Source organism: Schistocerca piceifrons, chromosome 4, assembly GCF_021461385.2.
Source record: "Schistocerca piceifrons isolate TAMUIC-IGC-003096 chromosome 4, iqSchPice1.1, whole genome shotgun sequence".
In the NCBI taxonomy this organism is placed as follows: Eukaryota; Metazoa; Arthropoda; class Insecta; order Orthoptera; family Acrididae; genus Schistocerca; species Schistocerca piceifrons.
The window spans coordinates 120,464,328-120,483,598 of record NC_060141.1 but is presented as its reverse complement, the minus strand read 5'-3'; the positions used below and the strand labels follow the sequence as shown (position 1 = coordinate 120,483,598).

General features: G+C 39.2%; 1 protein-coding gene across 2 annotated transcripts in view; it reads right to left on the bottom strand.

Moving 5' to 3' along the window:
- The window catches only part of LOC124794862 (Na(+)/H(+) exchanger beta-like), a 677,818-nt gene that overhangs the window by 168,213 nt on the left and 490,334 nt on the right, over positions 1-19,271 (bottom strand). For both annotated transcript variants that reach the window (XM_047258533.1, XM_047258534.1), the window contains one exon: positions 4,402-4,695. In XM_047258533.1, the coding sequence (XP_047114489.1) occupies positions 4,402-4,663 (262 nt within the window). In that variant the 5' untranslated portion in view covers positions 4,664-4,695. The remainder of the gene's footprint in view (positions 1-4,401; positions 4,696-19,271) is intronic.

The window sequence follows — 19,271 nt, the reverse complement described above, 5'->3', positions numbered from 1 at the left end:
GCTTGCTCAATATACAGATTGTATAGCATTGGGGAGAGGCTACAACCCTGTCTCACCCCCTTCCCAACCACTGCTTCCCTTTCATGTCCCTCGACTCTTATAACTGCCATCTGGTTTCTGTAAAAATTTTAATAGCCTTTCGCTCCCTGTATTTTACCCCTGCCACCTTTAGAATTTGAAAGAGAGTATTCCAGTCAACTTTGTCAAAAGATTTCTCTAAGTTTACAAATGCTAGAAACGTAGGTTTGCTTTTCCTTAATCTTTCTTCTAAGATAAGTCGTAGGGTCAGTATTGCCTCACGTGTTCCAACATTTCTATGGAATCCAAACTGATTTTCCCCGAGGTTGGCTTCTACCAGTTTTTCCATCCATCTTTAAGGAATTTGCGTTAGTATTTTGCAGCTGTGACTTATTAAACTGATACTTTGGTAATTTTCACATCTGTCAACACCTGCTTTCTTTGGGATTGGAATTATTATATTCTTCTTGAAGTCTGAGGGAATTTTGCCTGTTTCATACATATTGCTCACCAGATGGTAGAGTTTTGTCAGGACTGGCTCTCCCAAGGCTGTTAGTATTTCTAATGGAATGTTGTCTACTCCCAGGGCCTTGTTTCGACTTAGGTCTTTCAGTGCTCTGTCAAACTCTTCATGCAGTATCATATCTCCGATTTCATCTTCATCTACCTCCTCTTCCATTTCCATAATATTGTCCTCAAGAAGATCGCCCCTGTATAGACCCTCTATCTACTCCTTCCACCTTTCTGCTTTCCCTTCTTTGCTTAGAACTGGGTTTCCGTCTGAGCTCTTGATATTCATGCAAGAGGCTGTGTGTCGTCGATAGTTCGTATCGACCATGAAACTTAATATCTGTGAACTCTAGGTGCTCTGTCGAGCCTCCACCTTAACTTTACTTTAGTCAGTTCTTCGTTACACTTCATTCTGTATGGATGCAGTGTCAAGTGTAAATATATGCGAGCTACAACATATTTAGGAATTAAGTTTTCTGTATCCTGATTACCAATCCTATTCCCATAAGGGTATTAAGTAGCAAAGGGGAATGACAAACATTATTTTACATGACAACTTGTTGATAAAAAATCTTGTCAGCCCAATGAGTGCTTTGACTGCTGAAGTTTGACAACAGGCAGATTTCACTTTCAGCTTCAGACCTAAGTTTGGAGCAGTTTTAGAGAGACCTGAAATTTTTTTAATATGCATTGTCACCACTTGGAAACTAAGGAACAATGAAAACAATAGGTTGCTTCTAGTAAATCTACTACAAAGAATGCAAAGATGGTCACGCTGGCCAGAAAAGTTATGGCAATGTTTTTTGGGATGTGATGAGTGTCATACCCATGGAACACTCAGAAAAAAGCAAAATGCTCATTGGGTGGTACTCCAATGAGGTATTTGACTACCTCAACAAGAAACTGCTGTTTCACCATGACCAGAACATGGAACTGGAGTTGTCACTGAAAAACTGCATGAATTTCTCGGTGAGCTGCAGCCTCCCCCTCCCATACACCTCACCTTGCTACCTGTAGTTTCTTCATGTTCTCTAATATGAAGAAATGTGTCACAGGTAAAAAATTCTACTCAAATTAAGAGATCGTCACTGAAACAAAGGGGTATATTTTAGAGAGCTTGACAATTTATAATTTAGAAGGGATTAGAAACTGATCCGAATACTAGGAAAAAGCATGGCCTATATCCCTAAAAAGAAATTATGATGACAAATAAAAATTATGTTTAAAACAAAAATGTTATCTTCACTCATACTGTGGATACTTATTGATCTCCTCTTGTAGTTCAGGTCAGTGAAAATATCTTCATGTTGGTAATGGAATGGAACCCCTGGCATATGTGTCACTGCTGTTAATGGGCTAACAATACAGGGACTTACTGGCAAGTAATGTGAACCTACTGACACAGTCAAAGCATCCTGCCATGGAATTGTACTTCCAGCAAGACATTTCTCTTTATTAGAATGGTAAACACCCTGAAGTCTCTCAGTCTTGACATATAGTAAGGTGGAATGGCCCCACTTGCAAAAATTCCACTCTATAACTTTTTTTATTGGTCACTTTGCGTTCTTAATGCATATATCACAATTACATAAAATAACTAATTCCTTAATCATGCTGTATCTTGTGTAACTTAATTACTCACAGTATATTTTACAGATTTCTGTTAAGAGTAATGAAATAACACTCTGTTTTGGCATTGCCATACCTCATTTGAAAGTCCTCATTCTCCACTTTGCAATGAACATCTTACTGTTTCCTTAAACTTAATATTTTAGAAAGTGATTAGTTTTTTTACCAAAATTTTTGAATCTTGGAAAGAGATCTTGTCAAAATTCCACTGTTATTGTTTTGTAGTCCCAATGTTTCCATTTCCAAAAATGTATACTCTTATTTAAATAATATTTTGGTTTGTGACAACTTCCTGGACTTCCCATCTTACTTTATGAAATATTCAAATCAGAAAGCTTAGCATTTCAGAAATTTCTTGGTGGGCTTTTGCAGATCCAAGTGCATGCCAAAACTTGTGCTGTACAAGACAAACCAGTATTTACACCAACTGAAGGATATCCAAACTGTAGTTAAACCAAACTGTGTTTCAGTTGAATATATATTAGTATTTTTTACTTTTTCTGTATTTGCTATTAACATATGAATCATCATAGCTGTGTATTTTAATATTTTGTGACATTTGTCCTTTGCATATCTTCAAACAGGTGTTACACACAAAGCAGCAGTTAACTGTGGATGAGCAGTCAAAATGTATAGTTACTTTGTTTGTCTTTGGCATCTGTGGATTTGTGAGACCACTCATAGTCCACATAGCTTACCAGTATGTGTTTCAAAACCTGTAGTAATACATTACAAGGAAAGCTATTCATCATGACTGAGTTGAGTATCAATAAATATAAAGAGAAAAAAAGTAAATTTGACAGTGATCTGTAGATTTACTTAATAACTGATAACAACATCATATAATGATAGGAAGAAGATGAAATTCAACAAGACATATGATGCACTGTAACTGGTCAACAACCTTAGAGTCTCAATCGTATTTAGTACAACTGCAAAATAGTACAACTTCACATCCTACTACAAGGTCCCCAAGATCTGTGGGATCTTGTGAAATGTTCATGAATCCAACACTTTGACTGGAAGGTCCATACCAACATGAGGGACTGCCTTCAATAAGGAGGCATCTACATGTCAACTGTGCATTGGTGTTACATTGAATATCAATCTACAAGCATAAAAGTATAGATTTTATAACTTTGGCCTGTAAATAGTATAGACTCATATGCTTTTCCTTCTTCTGACGCATGCAGCGGAACACATTTTAGTGAATTAATACAAGTATTAATTTTTATTTAAAAAAAAAAAAATATCATCTCAACTTCCTAATGTTAACACTTTATTTCTGGAACTGTACATAAAGGAAATGCTAAGGGAGTTAGATTAGGAAATGAGACACTAATAGCAGTAGATGATTTTGCTATTTGAGAAGTAAAATAACTGATAATGGGTGAAGTAGAGATGATATAAAATGTAGACTGGCACTGGCAAGAAAAGAACTTCTGAAGAAGAGAAATTTGTTAACACTGAATATAAATTTAAGTCTTAGGGTGTCTTTTCTGAAGGTATTTGTCTGATGTGTAGCCTTTTATGCAAGTGAAACACAGGCGATAAGCAGGTCACAAAAGAAGATAATGGAAGCCTCTGAAATATGGTGTTACTGAAGAATGCTGAACATTAGATGCCTAGATCACATAACTAATGAACAAGTACTGAACAGAAATGGGGAGGAAAGAACTTTTTGGCACAATGTCACTCTGTATGTCCATCTTTTTTAAAAATGATTGCAGGTCTCACTTTTTTGATAGAGGATGTCAAATTAAATACCTTTCAGGCACCAATTTTCAACCTTATTTTAATTGGCAACCAGTTTCAGAATTTTATTACAACATCTTCAGGCCCCTGACCAATGTGCAGGAAGAATCTACCTTGGTTATGTTCAAAATAGGGGCCAGTAATCTCTTCAAACATCACCTGCTGACTGGAAGATTGTTTGGTAGGACATATTCTGAGACATCAATGAATCATCAGTTTAATATTCGAGGAAAGTGTGGGTGGTAAATATTGTAAAGGGGGCCAAGAGACAGACACAGTAAGTAGGTTCAAATGGATGTAAGTTGCAGTAGTTACTCAAAGATGAAGAGACTTGCACAGAATAGAGTAGTGGGAGAGCTGCATGAAACCAGTCTTTGGACTGAAGACCACAACAACAATGAATGGGATCTTCTTCCATACAGCAAGAAGGTGATATCATATAAACATGTACTAATTGCTGAGAATAGTAAAACATTAAGTAATACTCACCAACTTTTGCTAGTCCTGTAACTACAATAAAGATTGTAAAAGTGAAGAACAAGCCTAGTTCATCCCAACGCCAACTAGCAACATGTACTCCGTGGTGAGCATTCACTTCCTCCAAAGCAACATAGGAGAAATTTCCTTCAGTCAAATTCTCAACATGATTGGATGCTGCTCCATAGCTTTCTTTTTCATAGTATGCTCTTCCTTGAACTGATGATTGCAGCGAAACCAGCACTACTAGTACGTAAGTGAATTTTCCCATCATTTTTGAATTTTCAATTAACTTCAATGTTAAAGCTGCAAAATAAATACTTTTTTAGTTAATTTATAAAATTATCACTCCTACAAAAACAAAAATACGTTATGCATAAATTGGAACTAAAAGTAACCATTTCTGGCCATTTAGAGTGGATGAAAAAATGATAAAGCTATAATTTAATTGTTTCAAGAGACATCTCAGCTCACGCATTTAAAATTATATGCACATTGATGAATAAAATGAAATTTGGAACGTCTGAGAAAATGGTGTTAAACAGAGCAGAAAGTAATACCTTAAGCTAGTCAGTATTATATCAAAATTGGACTATACATCATACCAAGGTAGGAGTGAAGATCTATATATGTTATTAATTAAACTCCACTGCCATGGTTTTTGTCTGCATGTTCATGCTAAGCTCAGGAACTACAGTAGGGATTTTGATACAGTTTTCACTAACAGACAATCTGATTCACTAGGAAGATTTGTGTGTATAGTTTATTACCACAAACTAATGATGACTTACTTGCAACATGCTGCAGGTGAAAAATTGGTCAATAACTTGTCTGATAACTGAAATAAATGGTAGTACTGAACTTACGGCAGAGGCATAACCAATTATTTCATGTAATGATGAGTTATTAATATATGTATTTTTATCTGATCCATATTTAATTGGTGTTGGAGCTATCAGCTAATTCAGATTATAGGGAAACCTCACTAGAATCTATACATATGATAAATTAAAATCCCCTGCTGTATTTTTATGCCTGTACATGAAGACTAATCTCAGGAGCTAATGGAGGGATTTTGATAAGTTTCCACTACTAGACAGATTGATTCATGAGGAAGGTTTGTGTATTATCCGTATATACACACATCAAAAAAAGTTTTGCATCACCCTGGTTCCCAGAATCCTAAAGATAGAGGTTGAATGTGGATACTGTATCACACACACAGTCCCTTTGCCTCTTCAGAGATGTCACTAAACCCACCCAAAAATGTAAACAACAATACATGAACAGTGCCTATTGGATAGAGGGGTCTGAGAGCCGATCAGTTTCAGTCATTACACCAGGAAGGAGGCACACGGCTCGTTTGTCTGTAGTTCAACCATGCCTAAACAGTCAATACTGCAGTTCAATCACATCCATATTGTTACTTTGTGCCAGGAAGGGCTCTCAACAAGGGAAGTGTTCAGGCGCCTCGGAGTGAACCAAAGCGATGTTGTTCGGACATGGAGGAGATACAGAGAGACAGGAACTGTCGATGACATGCCTCACTCAGGCCTGCAATGAATTACTGCTACCTATGGATTATGGCTTGGAGGAAGCCTGACAGCAAAGCCACCATGTTGAATAATGCTTTTCATGCAACTGCAGGATGTCATGTTATGACTCAAGCTGTACATAACAGGATGCATGATGCACAATTTCATTCCCAACGTCCATTGCAAAGTCCATCTTTGCAACCATGATACCATACAGTGTGGTACAGATGGCCCAACAACATGCCAAATGGACTGCTTGGGATTTTCATCATGTTCTCTTCACTGATGAGTGTTGCATATGCCTTCAACCAGACAATTGTCGGAGACGTGTTTGGAGGCAACCCAGTCAGGCTGAATGCCTTTGACAGACTGTCCAGCGAGTGCAGGAAGATGGAGGTTCCCTGCAGTTTTGGGGTGACATTATGTGGGGCCGACGTATGCTGTTGGTGATCATGGAAGGTGCCGTAATGGCTGTACAATATGTGAATTCCATCCTCCGACCGTTAGTGCAACCATATCGGCAGCATACTGGTGAGGCATTTATCTTCATGGACAACAATTCGCACCCCCCACCATGCACATCTTGTGAATGACTTCCTTCAGGATGATGACATTGCTCCAATAGAGTGGCCAGCATGTTCTCTAGACACAAACCCTGTGAAACATGCCTGCGATAGACTGGAAAGGGCTGTTTATGGACGAAGTGACCCACAAACCACTCAGAGGGATCTATGCCAAATCACCATTGAGGAGTGGGACAGTCTGGACGAACAGTGCCTTGATGAACTTGTGGATAGTATGCCATGATGAATACAGGCATGTACCAAAGCAAGGGGACATGCTACAGCATATTAGAGGTACTGGTGTGTACAGCAATCTGGACCACCACCTCTGAAGGTCTCACTGTATGGTGGTACAACATGTAATGTGTGGTTTTCATGAGCAGTAAAAAGGGCAGAAATGATGTTTTGTTGACCTCTATTCCAGTTTTCTGTACAGGTTCCGGAACTCTCAGAACCGAGGTGACGCAAAATTTTTTTTGATGTGTGTATTATAAACTAAAGCCCCCACTGTGTTTTTCTGTCTTTATGTGAAGGCTAATCTCAGGAACTGCTGGAGGGAATTTGATATAGTTTTCATGGATAGATAGACTGATTCATAGTGAAGGCTTGTGTATATCACTAAATATTATAAATACTTCATCTAGTCATAGATACTTTGTACCATCCTTGCAAAGTCATGGCGAGTCGCTAGTAGATTATCACGATACAATGTTCCATGACTTCATGTGGATTACAATATTTCAACAAGTAATCTACTCATACGTTTCTTTAATATTGCAAATTACAATATCCAAGGTGCTCAGAGTTTGGACTACAATCAAACTGTGAAATGCTGCTGGCCACAAGCTATTGCTTATGGCTGAGTTGGGTTCTTAACGCCAACTGGCTTTCTATAACTCAGCTAAAAACCTGTAGCTTGTCTTTTATTAGGCTTGCAAGGAGAGGCCTGGACTGAAGTGAGCACAAGTTGAAAAAATATTAGAGCTATCCAGAAAGTAACAGATGTTTTTAAATAAAAAATTATCAATACTGAAAAACCAAATTTTATTATATACGTTTTAAAGACATACTGTTAAACTATATAAACTATAAACTCCCATTCAAATTGAGGCACTTATCATACCATGGTACAAGTTTTCCCAGTACCGTCTCTGTAGAACTCTGCTGCCTGTGATCACAACTACTGGTTTATACCAGCATGCAGATCGGTGTCATATCAAAGCATTGTGTAGTGAGCCACGTCTTCATTGTCGGGAAGAGGTAGTAGTTGCTTGGCACCAAATGTATGGTGGATGATTAAACAGCTCCCATCCAAATGCCTGTAGGAACTCTCAGGTACAATTAGCCATATGTGGACATGCATTTTGCACTAAGTTTTCCATGACACTTGTTTTGAATCATCCACCTTAACTTTGGGAGTGTTTGACAACACCTCTCTGAGGTAATTTTTGTGCATCGAAGGAAATCGATGAGAATCACTCTCTCAGTGTCCCAAAACACAGCAGCTATGGTCTTTTTTGCTGACAGTGTTTGCAAACACTTCCTTGGTTCCTCGAGATAATTTATGTCCTCATTCTATTGACTGCCTTTTTGTTTCACAATTGACATGCTCCACTCAAGTCTCATCCACAGTTATGATGCAGTCAATAACTTTGTTAATATTTTGTTTGTAATATTTGAGGAAGATTGGTGTTGCGTCCAGTCTCTGTTTTTAGTGGTCTTCTAATATGAGTTTTGGAACCCACCTAGCACAAAATTTGTGGTAACCATTCTTCTCTGCCACAGTTTCAAGTACTAAACTCTGTGAAATTCGGTGGAAATGTTGTGAAAGTTATTTAATTGTGAAATGATGATTTTCATTAATTTAGTCATTGATTTTGATCACCAGTTCATCAGACTCAAGGCTAGGCCTACCAATGTGGTCATCACTGTGAACACTGGTATGCACTATTGCCTCACTTTTATTTCACTCATTATTCCTCTTCCATACACATTGCAAAAGTCATGATAAATTTCGATTGGTTTGCAGTTTTTTTCCAACAAAAACCTAATCAAAGAACATACTTCACAAGTGGTGGGATTTTCTATTGCAGTGCACATTTTAATGTGTCACAGAAAGCAAAGTAGCAGAGACCTAGACCTCTGGACGCTGAAGACGTACTGAGCGTAGGAACATGATTGCACCAAGGTGGTGGCTGTAGACCCACTCACTGCCGCGACAGACCAAAATGTCTGTTATTTTCTGAATAGTCCTCTTATATATGTTGGGCTTATAATACTGACTTCTAAACAAGAACCAAAATTAAAAATTGGTCCTCTGAACCTGCAATAAACATTTAATTTAAAACCTATGATAGACATCACAACATGAATGACAATGACACCAGCCTCAGTCATTGATAGAATATTAACAAATATAAATACACTATGTGATCAAAAGTCTCCAGACACCCCCAAAACATACATTTTCCATATTAGGTGCATTGTGCTGCCACCTACCACCAGGTATTCCATATCAACACCTCCGTAACCATTAGACATAGTGAGAGAGCACAATGGGGCACTCTGCAGCGCTCATGGACTTCGAACGTGGTCAGGTGATTGGGTGTCACTTGTGTCATATGTCCCAGTAATGGACTGCCCTGCACAGATTACCGACATCGTAACATGTGGGAAGCATATAAGTGCAGGAGCACAAAGAAAAGCATAATGCATTACTTAGCACATTACGCTGTTACTTTGAAAAAGATGAGCCTAAATGAAAGGAGTAATTGGATTATGTCAGGAATAGCTGTCATAACAATCACACTCTGCAGGATAAGCGTCTCCTCCAGAATTTGTCAGACACTACTTTCAGTTATATGCATCTATGTTGTTCCTGCATGTTTTCTATTGTCCTCTAGCCATTTAACATTGGCGATTGTCATGGACTTTCTTATTTCTTTAAATGCTGTGAAGAACACTCTTGTCCCATTTACTATCCATTCTTGTGGCTACATGTCCATCTCATTTTCATTACAGTCATAATTTAGTTTTTCATACTAGTCTGTTTCCTGATCAAAACAGTTCCCAACAAGTGTCTCTCCATTGCCCAATGAGGAACCATAGCTTTTCAAGTGCTTTTTGCATCAAAAGTCATTTAAAAACTGAGGGCTGCTATGTGAACCATTGGAGGAAGTTTGTAAGAGCAGAAGCACCAATGAAATTTTAATACATAAGTTATGTACGGGGGTATACCCTGAGAAGGAGCCGGCCGGAGTGGCCGTGCGGTTCTGGGCGCTACAGTCTGGAACCGAGCGACCGCTACGCTCGCAGGTTCGAATCCTGCCTCGGGCATGGATGTGTGTGATGTTCTTAGGTTAGTTAGGTTTAAGTAGTTCTAAGTTCTAGGGGACTGATGACCACAGATGTTAAGTCCCATAGTGCTCAGAGCCATTTGAACCATTGAACCTGAGAAGGAAACAACCACATATTGAGGCTTATTTGAAATGTACAAACAGAATCCAAGCAAAATTACTGATACTAAATACTCTGATACTAAATACTCTAAACAAACTGAAAGCAACATATGTCATTGTAGGATAAAGCTCCGTCCTGGGCCCTTTGCTGTTCTTACTTTACATAAATGACCTTCCTCACAGCCTACCAAACACAAAAACCCTTTTATTTGCTGACGACACCTCTATACTCATATCTGCGCCCGAACAAATTCTCCAATCTAATATAGACAGAACCACAGATCAAATAAGTCGATGGCTTCAAAGTAACAGGCTGCTGATTAATGCAAAAAAGACAATTGGAATAACCTTTCACACTGCCCAAAACAGAAATCCATTACTACCAACTATATCACTGGAAAAAAAATAATGTTAAACTTGAAAATGAAATAAAATTTTTTGGGGGTCACTATTACTGATACGCTCACATGGAAAAGGCACATTGACGTTACCAGCACAAAACTTAGTAGAGTATGCTTCGTGATTAGATCAATAAGGAACGTCACTAACACAAGGACCCTAACCACAATGTACCATGCACTCTTTCACTCTGTACTTAACTACGGAATCATCTTCTGGGGCCAAAATTCTGAATCAATTAAGATATTCAAACTGCAAAAGAAGATAGTCAGAACAATTATGTTCAAAAAACAGAGAGACACTAATAAACCATTATTTAAGAAACTAAATATTTTGCCCCTCCCATGCCAATATATACTAGAATTATTATTCTTTACCAAAAAAAGTATCAACAAAATTAGCAAAAATATGGACTACCACGATTATGACACAAGATCAAAAACCTCTCTAAGAATACTTCCCCACTCAACAAAACTGTACAGTGATGGTGTCAAGTGCATGGGAATAAAATTATATAATCATCTTCCAACTTTTATACAAGAAATCCAAGAAATAAATAAATTCAAACAGGCAGTGAAATCTCTTTTAATAAAAGAATGCTTTTATACCATCCAGGAATATTTGGAATCAAAATTGTCTTAGTGCATGATAATGTATCAAAGCTGAATGTTATTAAGTCAGTCTTGTCACATCATGTAACAATTCTCTGTAAAGCTGTAACTTTAAGTAACATAATTTGGTAGGTAATGTAAAATAATCTTTCTTCTATACTCTTGTTTACTATTTTCGACTCCTGTAAACTGTATATTTGTATTGACTTATCCCGTATCAGTTGTACAAGCCATTGTACTGATTTGATCTACGGGACAAACAATAAATAAATAAATAAAAAAATACATGAAAAACATTGTTCACAGTCCAGTCACATTAGTATGACCATTAAATATGTTCAACATCAATGTACAACTACCATTCACACATGGCAGGTGGCAGCACCAGCAGTGGAGGATACATAAAGCCCATCAAGGGGGAGGGGTGGGGGGTAGAAAACAGTGCAGTCTTTGTTGTAATGTGAAAATGGAGCAATTTACGTGACATCCAGGTCACGATCTTGGTTTTTGGGCCAAGAGTGGAAGCATTTCCAAAATGGCTAAGTCTGTAAACTCTTCACCTGCTGTGGTGGTCAAAGTATACTGTGAATGGCAAAATGGTGCTCCCTGAAACTGACACCAAAGCAATTGTGCTGCACCACAGACCATAGACAACAGGAGTAATGACAAATGCACAATTATGTATGGATGACCAGATGTGCAACTCCACCCTCCACCTCAAAAAACTATCCAATCTCCTGCTTTCCCACCTCCGGAAAGGCAACTCACTGACCCTCCACAACCTTTCCAGCAAACTTCAACCTCCTCTCATTGCACACAAACCCAGTCTCTCCCATCTACTCAATCTCCCACTTCCAGCTCCACTCCCCCCAAAACCTCAAAATTCTAGTCAACACAATCTGGAACCACAACACCCCAATTCAGTAGTTAACCTTTCCTCCCAACCTCCCAACCTCTCTCCCAATCTGAAAACTCTGTCCTATCCAAAGCCCTACTCCCAGATTCAACCAAACAGCCCTCGTCAAAGATTTACTGTCCTACACTCATATTCTCTGCTGGAAATATCACTTTGCCACGAAGAAAAATAACCCTGATCCTATTCCCAATGATCCAACTCCCCAAGACACTATCCAAATTGAACCCTGCCTGGAACAGTTCCGACCTCCGTCACAGCGACACCCACCTCCTCTTCCTCAAAATCACCCTCTCCAAACCTTCCAGGAATTTCTCACTTCCAGCCTTGCCTCTCAATCCTTCTTGAAAAACCTTAATCCTATTCCCAACATCACCACAGCTGAAGCCCAGGCTATCCGTGATCTGAAGGCTGACCGATCCATCATCATTCTTCCAGCGGACAAGGGTTCCATGACCGTGGTACTTGATCATCAGGAGTATGTGGCTGAGGGACTGCGTCAGCTTTCAGACAACACTACATACAAAGTTTGCCAAGGTAATCCCATTCCTGATGTCCAGGCCGAGCTTCAAGGAATCCTCAGAACCTCAGGCCCCCTACAAAACCTTTCACCTGACTCCATCAACCTCCCGACCCCAGCGACACCCCGCACCCCTACCTTCAACCTACTTCCTAAAATTCACAAACCCAATCATCCCGGCCGCCCCATTGTAGCTGGTTACCAAGCCCCCACAGAACGTATCTCTGCCTATTTAGATCAACACCTTCGACCCATCCTTCATCAAAGACACCAACCACTTTCTCGAATGCCTGGACTCCTTACCCAATCGGTTAACCCAGAAAACCATCCTTGTAACCATTAATGCCACTTTCTTACACGCAAGTATCCTGCACGTCCAGGGCCTCGCTGCGATGGAGCACTTCCTTTCACGCCGATCACCTGCCACCCTACCTAAAACCTCTTTCCTCATTACCTTAGCCAGCTTCATCCTAACTCACAACTTCTTCACTTTCGAAGGCCAGACATACCAACAATTAAAGGGAACAGCCATGGGTACCAGGATGGCCCCCTTGTACGCCAACCTATTTATGGGTCGCTTAGAGGAAGCCTTCTTGGTTACCCAGGCCTGCCAACCCAAAGTTTGGTACAGATTTATTGATGACATCTTCATGATATGGACTCACAGTGAAGAAGAACTCCAGAATTTCCTCTCCAACCTCAACTCCTTTGGTTCCATCAGATTCACCTGGTCCTACTCCAAATCCCATGCCACTTTCCTTGACATTGACCTCCATCTGTCCAATGGCCAGCCAGCTTCACACATCCGTCCACATCAAACCCACCAACAAGCAACCGTACCTCCATTATGACAGCTGCCACCCATTCCATATCAAATGGTCCCTTCCCTACAGCCTAGGTCTTCGTGGCAAACGAATCTGCTCCAGTCCTGAATCCCTGAACCGTTACACCGACAACCTGAAAACAGTTTTTGCATCCCGCAGCTACCCTCCCGACCTGGTACAGAAGCAAATAATCAGAGCCACTTCCTCACCCCCCAAACCCAGAACCTCCCACAGAAGAATCCCAAAAGTGCACCACTTGTGACAGGATACTTTCCGGGACTGGATCAGACTCTGAACGTGGCTCTACAGCAGGGATACGACTTCCTCAAATCCTGCCCTGAAATGAGATCCATCCTTCACAAAATCCTCCCCACTCCACCAAGAGTGTCTTTCCGCCGTCCACCTAACCTGCGTAACCTCTTAGTTCATCCCTATGAAATCCCCAAACCACCTTCCCTACCCTCTGGCTCCTACCCTTGTAACCGCCCCCGATGTAAAACCTGTCCCATGCACCCTCCCACCACCACCTACTCCAGTCCTGTAACCCGGATGGTGTACATGATCAAAGGCAGAGCCACGTGTGAAAGCACCCACGTGATTTACCAACTGACCTGCCTACACTGTGAAGCTTTCTATGTGGGAATGACCAGCAACAAACTGTCCTTTCGCATGAATGGACACAGGCAGACAGTGTTTGTTGGTAATGAGGATCACCCTGTGGCTAAACATGCCTCGGTGCACGGCCAGCACATCTTGGCACAGTGTTACACCGTCCAGGTTATCTGGATACTTCCCACTAACACCAACCTGTCAGAACTCTGGAGATGGGAACTTGCCCTTCAGTATATCCTCTCTTCTCGTTATCCGCCAGGCCTCAATCTCCACTAATTTCAATTTGCCCCCACTCATACCTCACCTGTCTTTCAACAACATCTTTGCCTCTTTACTTCCGCCCGACTGACAACTCTGCCCAAACTCTTTGCCTTTACAAATGTCTGCTTGTGTATGTGCGGATGGATATGTGTGTGTGTGTTTGTTTGTGTGTCTTTCGACCTGCCAGGGCTTTCGTTTGGTAAGTCACATCATCTTTGTTTTTTGATAAATTTTTCCCATGTGGAATGTTTCCCCATATATATATATATATATATATATATATATATATATATATATATATATATATATGTAATGGAAGGAAACATTCCACGTGGGAAAAATTATATATAAAAACAAAGATGAGGTGACTTACCGAACAAAAGCGCTGGCAGGTCGATAGACACACAAACAAACACAAACATACACACAAAATTCAAGCTTTCGCAACAAACTGTTGCCTCATCAGGAAAGAGGGAAGGAGAGGGGAAGACGAAAGGAAGTGGGTTTTAAGGGAGAGGGTAAGGAGTCATTCCAATCCCGGGAGCGGAAAGACTTACCTTAGGGGGAAAAAAGGACAGGTATACACTCGCACACATGCACATATCCATCCACACATACAGACACAAGCAGACATATGTCCGCTCCCGGGATTGGAATGACTCCTTACCCTCTCCCTTAAAACCCACTTCCTTTCGTCTTCCCCTCTCCTTCCCTCTTTCCTGATGAGGCAACAGTTTGTTGCGAAAGCTTGAATTTTGTGTGTATGTTTGTGTTTGTTTGTGTGTCTATCGACCTGCCAGCGCTTTTGTTCGGTAAGTCACCTCATCTTTGTTTTTATATATATATATATATATATATATATATATATATATATATATATATATATATATATATATATACACACACACACACACACACACACACACACCAGTTTAAGCTGACTGTTAAAACCTCTCAAGACAACTGGATTCTGAAATAAATAATTTTCATTTTTCTATTTGTATTATTTCCTGTAATAAACATAGAAATCAGAAAAAGATTGAAGAATTTTGACTCAGTGAGAGTTTCAGGGTACATAGAATCAAAATATTAAATTAAATAGGCAAATAGAAGAAAACTTAGTCCATCCACCATCTGTTGCTTTTCACAAAAAGTGATAAGTGAACAGAATAGAATAGAACAGAATCTTTATTTGCTGTTTGGTATGTTTTCCATACAATTGGCTTCATCAGTGTGTTGAATATGTGAAAGTCAATAAAATATAGTTACATAAATATTCATATGCAGGACAAGGAGATACATATGCTAAAACAAGGGCGATAATAAAATAATCATACATACTGTGGTATTGCACAGTGTTAATATAATAATAATAACAGTAATAATAATAATAATAATAATATATTGTACAACATTATTGTATATAAATATGTTTTAACTAAAGTACCACGTAGAAAAAAATTGTGAATGCTTATAAATTATTGTCACACAGATGTAGGGATACTTCATTATGTAATTACTGGCTGCTAACTGCATACCTCCTGTGTATCACTGTTTAGAAACTCACCAGCTGAATAATATGGCATATGTTTGAACCACATTTCTATAGTATGCTTAAAACTATTCATTGGTAGATCATTCACTGTCTCTGGTAGTTTGTTACAGAATTTCAAACATGGGTACTTATAGTTCTTATGTATTAATGCCAGTCTTGTATACAGAAGATCTAGGTTACCGTTATTTTGGGTATTATGGCCACTGACTTGGTATCTTAAGGTAAAATTGCTTCTGTTTTCATAAGCATATATATTAAACAGTTGTAGATATTCATATTAGACAGTGTCATTATCTTAAGTTCTTTAAAGTGTTTTTGCAGCTTTGTCTTGGTGCTAGATCTAATATATGTCTAACTACTTTCTTCTGGCACTTGAAGATGTTACTTGAACTTATTGAGTAACTCCAAAGTAGTGCTCCATACTGCAGTTGTGATTGAAAGAATGCAAAATATGCAGAAAATAATAATTTTTTTGCAAATAATGTGTTTCAGCTTGTGCAATAGGAAGAGAGTATGAGCAAGTTTGCCACATGGATAATCTGTATGCTTATCACATATGAGTTTTTGATCTAAATGCAATCTCAGTAGTTTAACACTGTGTGTGTCTTATTTAAACATCTTGAGGCTGAAATAAATCTCTTCAGTTTTTATTTTATTTATGGATAAAAGATAGGCACTGCACCTGTCACTGCTCATTTCAGTTACTACTTCCTTGCATTTTAAGACATGTAGCTGATTGTCTCGATTTGTAATCAGCATTATGACATCAGCATACCGTATACCATCTATATCATCACATGGCAAGTAATTCTTTGGGAAGCCGTTGATATACACAACGAACAGGAAAGGCCCAAGCACTGGATCTTGTGGGATTCCTCTCTTTAATTTCATGAGTGCCGATATTTGGTTGTTTGCCTTTACTAATTGTATCCTGCTGCTTAAATGTGACTCAAATAGTTGTAATGGCTTATCTACAAGACCATAATATTCTAGCTTTTTTATCGTTATGTAATTTGTGACAGAGTCAAAGGCTTTACTTAAATCCAGCAGTGTTGCACAACTGAGTTTCTTGTTCTGAAATCCTTCATATATGTTACTGAGGAGAAACTCTACTGCTTTTGTTGTTGATAGCTGAGATTGAAAGTGAAACTGGCTATTACTCAGTAATTTATTACTTTCAAAAAAATTGTAAATTTGTATATGCATACTGTTTTCTACAAGTTTTCATATAATGGGAACTATTGATATGGGTCTATAATTGTTTGGCATTTTTTTTCACCTTCCTTATACGAGGGCGGTTCAGAAAGTAACCTCCGATTGGTCACAGTGCGGGTTGTGGGGGGAGTAGCGACGCCATCTGTGCGTTCACGCACTCAACAGGTCAGTCGGCATCAAGCCGTGGTCGAGTGAACGTCGTACCTGTGCTAGTTTAGTTTTTGTGGCAGTTTGAAAAGTGTGCTGCAATAGAAAACCACGCCAAATGTGAAGTGCGTGCTGTCATAAGGTTTTTTACAGCCAAAGGATATTCTGCAGCAGCTATTCATCCTGAGCTTTGTGCCGTGTACGGACCAAGAGTTATGAGTGAAGGAGTTGTCCGTGAATGGGTACGTTTATTTAAAAGTGGACGAGAAAACGTTCATGATGAAGAGAGGAGTGGTAGACCATCATTAGTGACTGACGAACTCGTTCAGACAGTTGATGCAAAAGTTCGTGAAAATCGACGTTTCTCAATGTCGGAGTTGTCTACTGGTTTTCCACAGATTTCTAAGACTTTCTTGTACGAGATAGTGACAGCAAGATTGGGTTACCGTAAGTTCTGTGCACGATGGGTGCCCAAAATTCTTACCGACCACCACAAAACTCAAAGAATGGCCTCTGCATTAGACTTTCTGTCACGTTATGAGGACGAAGGAGAACCATTGTTAAACAGAATCGTGACCGGTGACCAAACCTGGATTAAGTACGTGAACCCTGAGACAAAAGAACAATCAAAGATGTGGGCACATTCAATTTCGCCTAACAAACCAAGAAAAGCCTCGCAAGATTTTTCTGCCAGAAAACTGATGGCAACGGTGTTTTGGGATGCCAAAGGGGTGTTGTTGGTTGAATTCATGGAACGTGGTACGACCATTAATCAAGACGTGTACTGTGAAACAATAAAAAAGTTACGACGGGCTATACAGAACAAACGCCGTGGTATGCTGACTTCCGGTATCGTTTTTTTGCACGATAACGCCCGTCCTCACTCTGCTCGCAGAACAACGGCACTTCTTGAGTCCTTCAAGTGGGACGTTATCAACCATCCACCTTACAGCCCAGACCTGGCGCCAAGTGATTATCACCTCTTCATGCATTTGAAGAAATGGCTCGGGTCACAGCGGTTTGATGACGACGAAGAGCTCAAAGATGCGGTCACAGGTTGGCTCCAGGCACAAGCGGGTGATTTTTATGCAGAAGGAATTTCAAATCTTGTGAAGAGATATGATAAGTGCCTCAATCGCTGTGGAGACTATGTAGAAAAATAGTGCAAAGATGTAGTTGTAAGATGTATATATTAAAATATTTTTATTTAACTTGGTGTATTTTTTTAAATCAACCGGAGGTTACTTTCTGAACAGCCCTCGTAAATTGGGTGTGTGACTGTCATTTTGAGACATTCATGGAACACACCTTCATTGAGAATATGATTTGCAGATATGTTAGTGGAATCATGATTTCAAAGCCTATGTGTTTAATAATACTGTTACTAACCTCATAGTAATCCTCTGTTTTTGAGTTTTTAAGTTTGTTTATAGGTTTTATGATGTTACATGAGGTGATTTTTGACCAAGAGAATTGTTTGGTTTCTGGTTTTAGTTGCTTAAGCAGAGACACAGCAGCTCAACAACTCATAGAATCATTTGCAGTAAATGAAGAATGGGAGCTGTTACTGATTATAAAGTATTTATTAATTGTATTAAAATCTATTAGGACTCTGGTTTTCCCTTTGCCCATATTGATGTCACCTTTTATAATACTACAAGCTGCTTGACGACTCTTTGGAACCTGTGATATATTCATAATTTACTTTACATTTAGCTGATATTGTTTCGTATTTGTACAGCTTCTTGGTAATACAGTGTTGCCTTGCTTCCTCACTCTTATTTTTGTGCATAAGTAGCAGGGTCCTTATTTGCTCAAGCTTTGGAGTGGTGTACCACTTGTTAGAATGCTGAGGTTTCTGTCTATTTTGAGGGGGGTGGGGGGAGGGCATCTTTTGTTACAACTGGGCAGTGCAGTGGTTGAATACTACAAAAAAACATCGGTATTCTCCTGTTGATTCTAATTTTTTGAAACTTTGCTCAAAAATCATGTTGTTATTGGGGATCATACCATTATTTGGGCATACCAAATAAATAGTGCTAAAGGGTGAAAACTGAGGTTTCAGAACTCTATTTTTCACTTTAATATGTCCAATTTTGAGTGCTGCAAGTACATAAAGGCACACTATGTAGACACAGGCTACAGACCAGCTACTTTCTATTTGTGTTGTATACTATGAATGAAATGTTAGGTCTTTAGTTTATTACTGCTACAATAATTTTCTTTGTATTTCATTATTTCATAGAAATGGCAGACAAATCTTTAATCT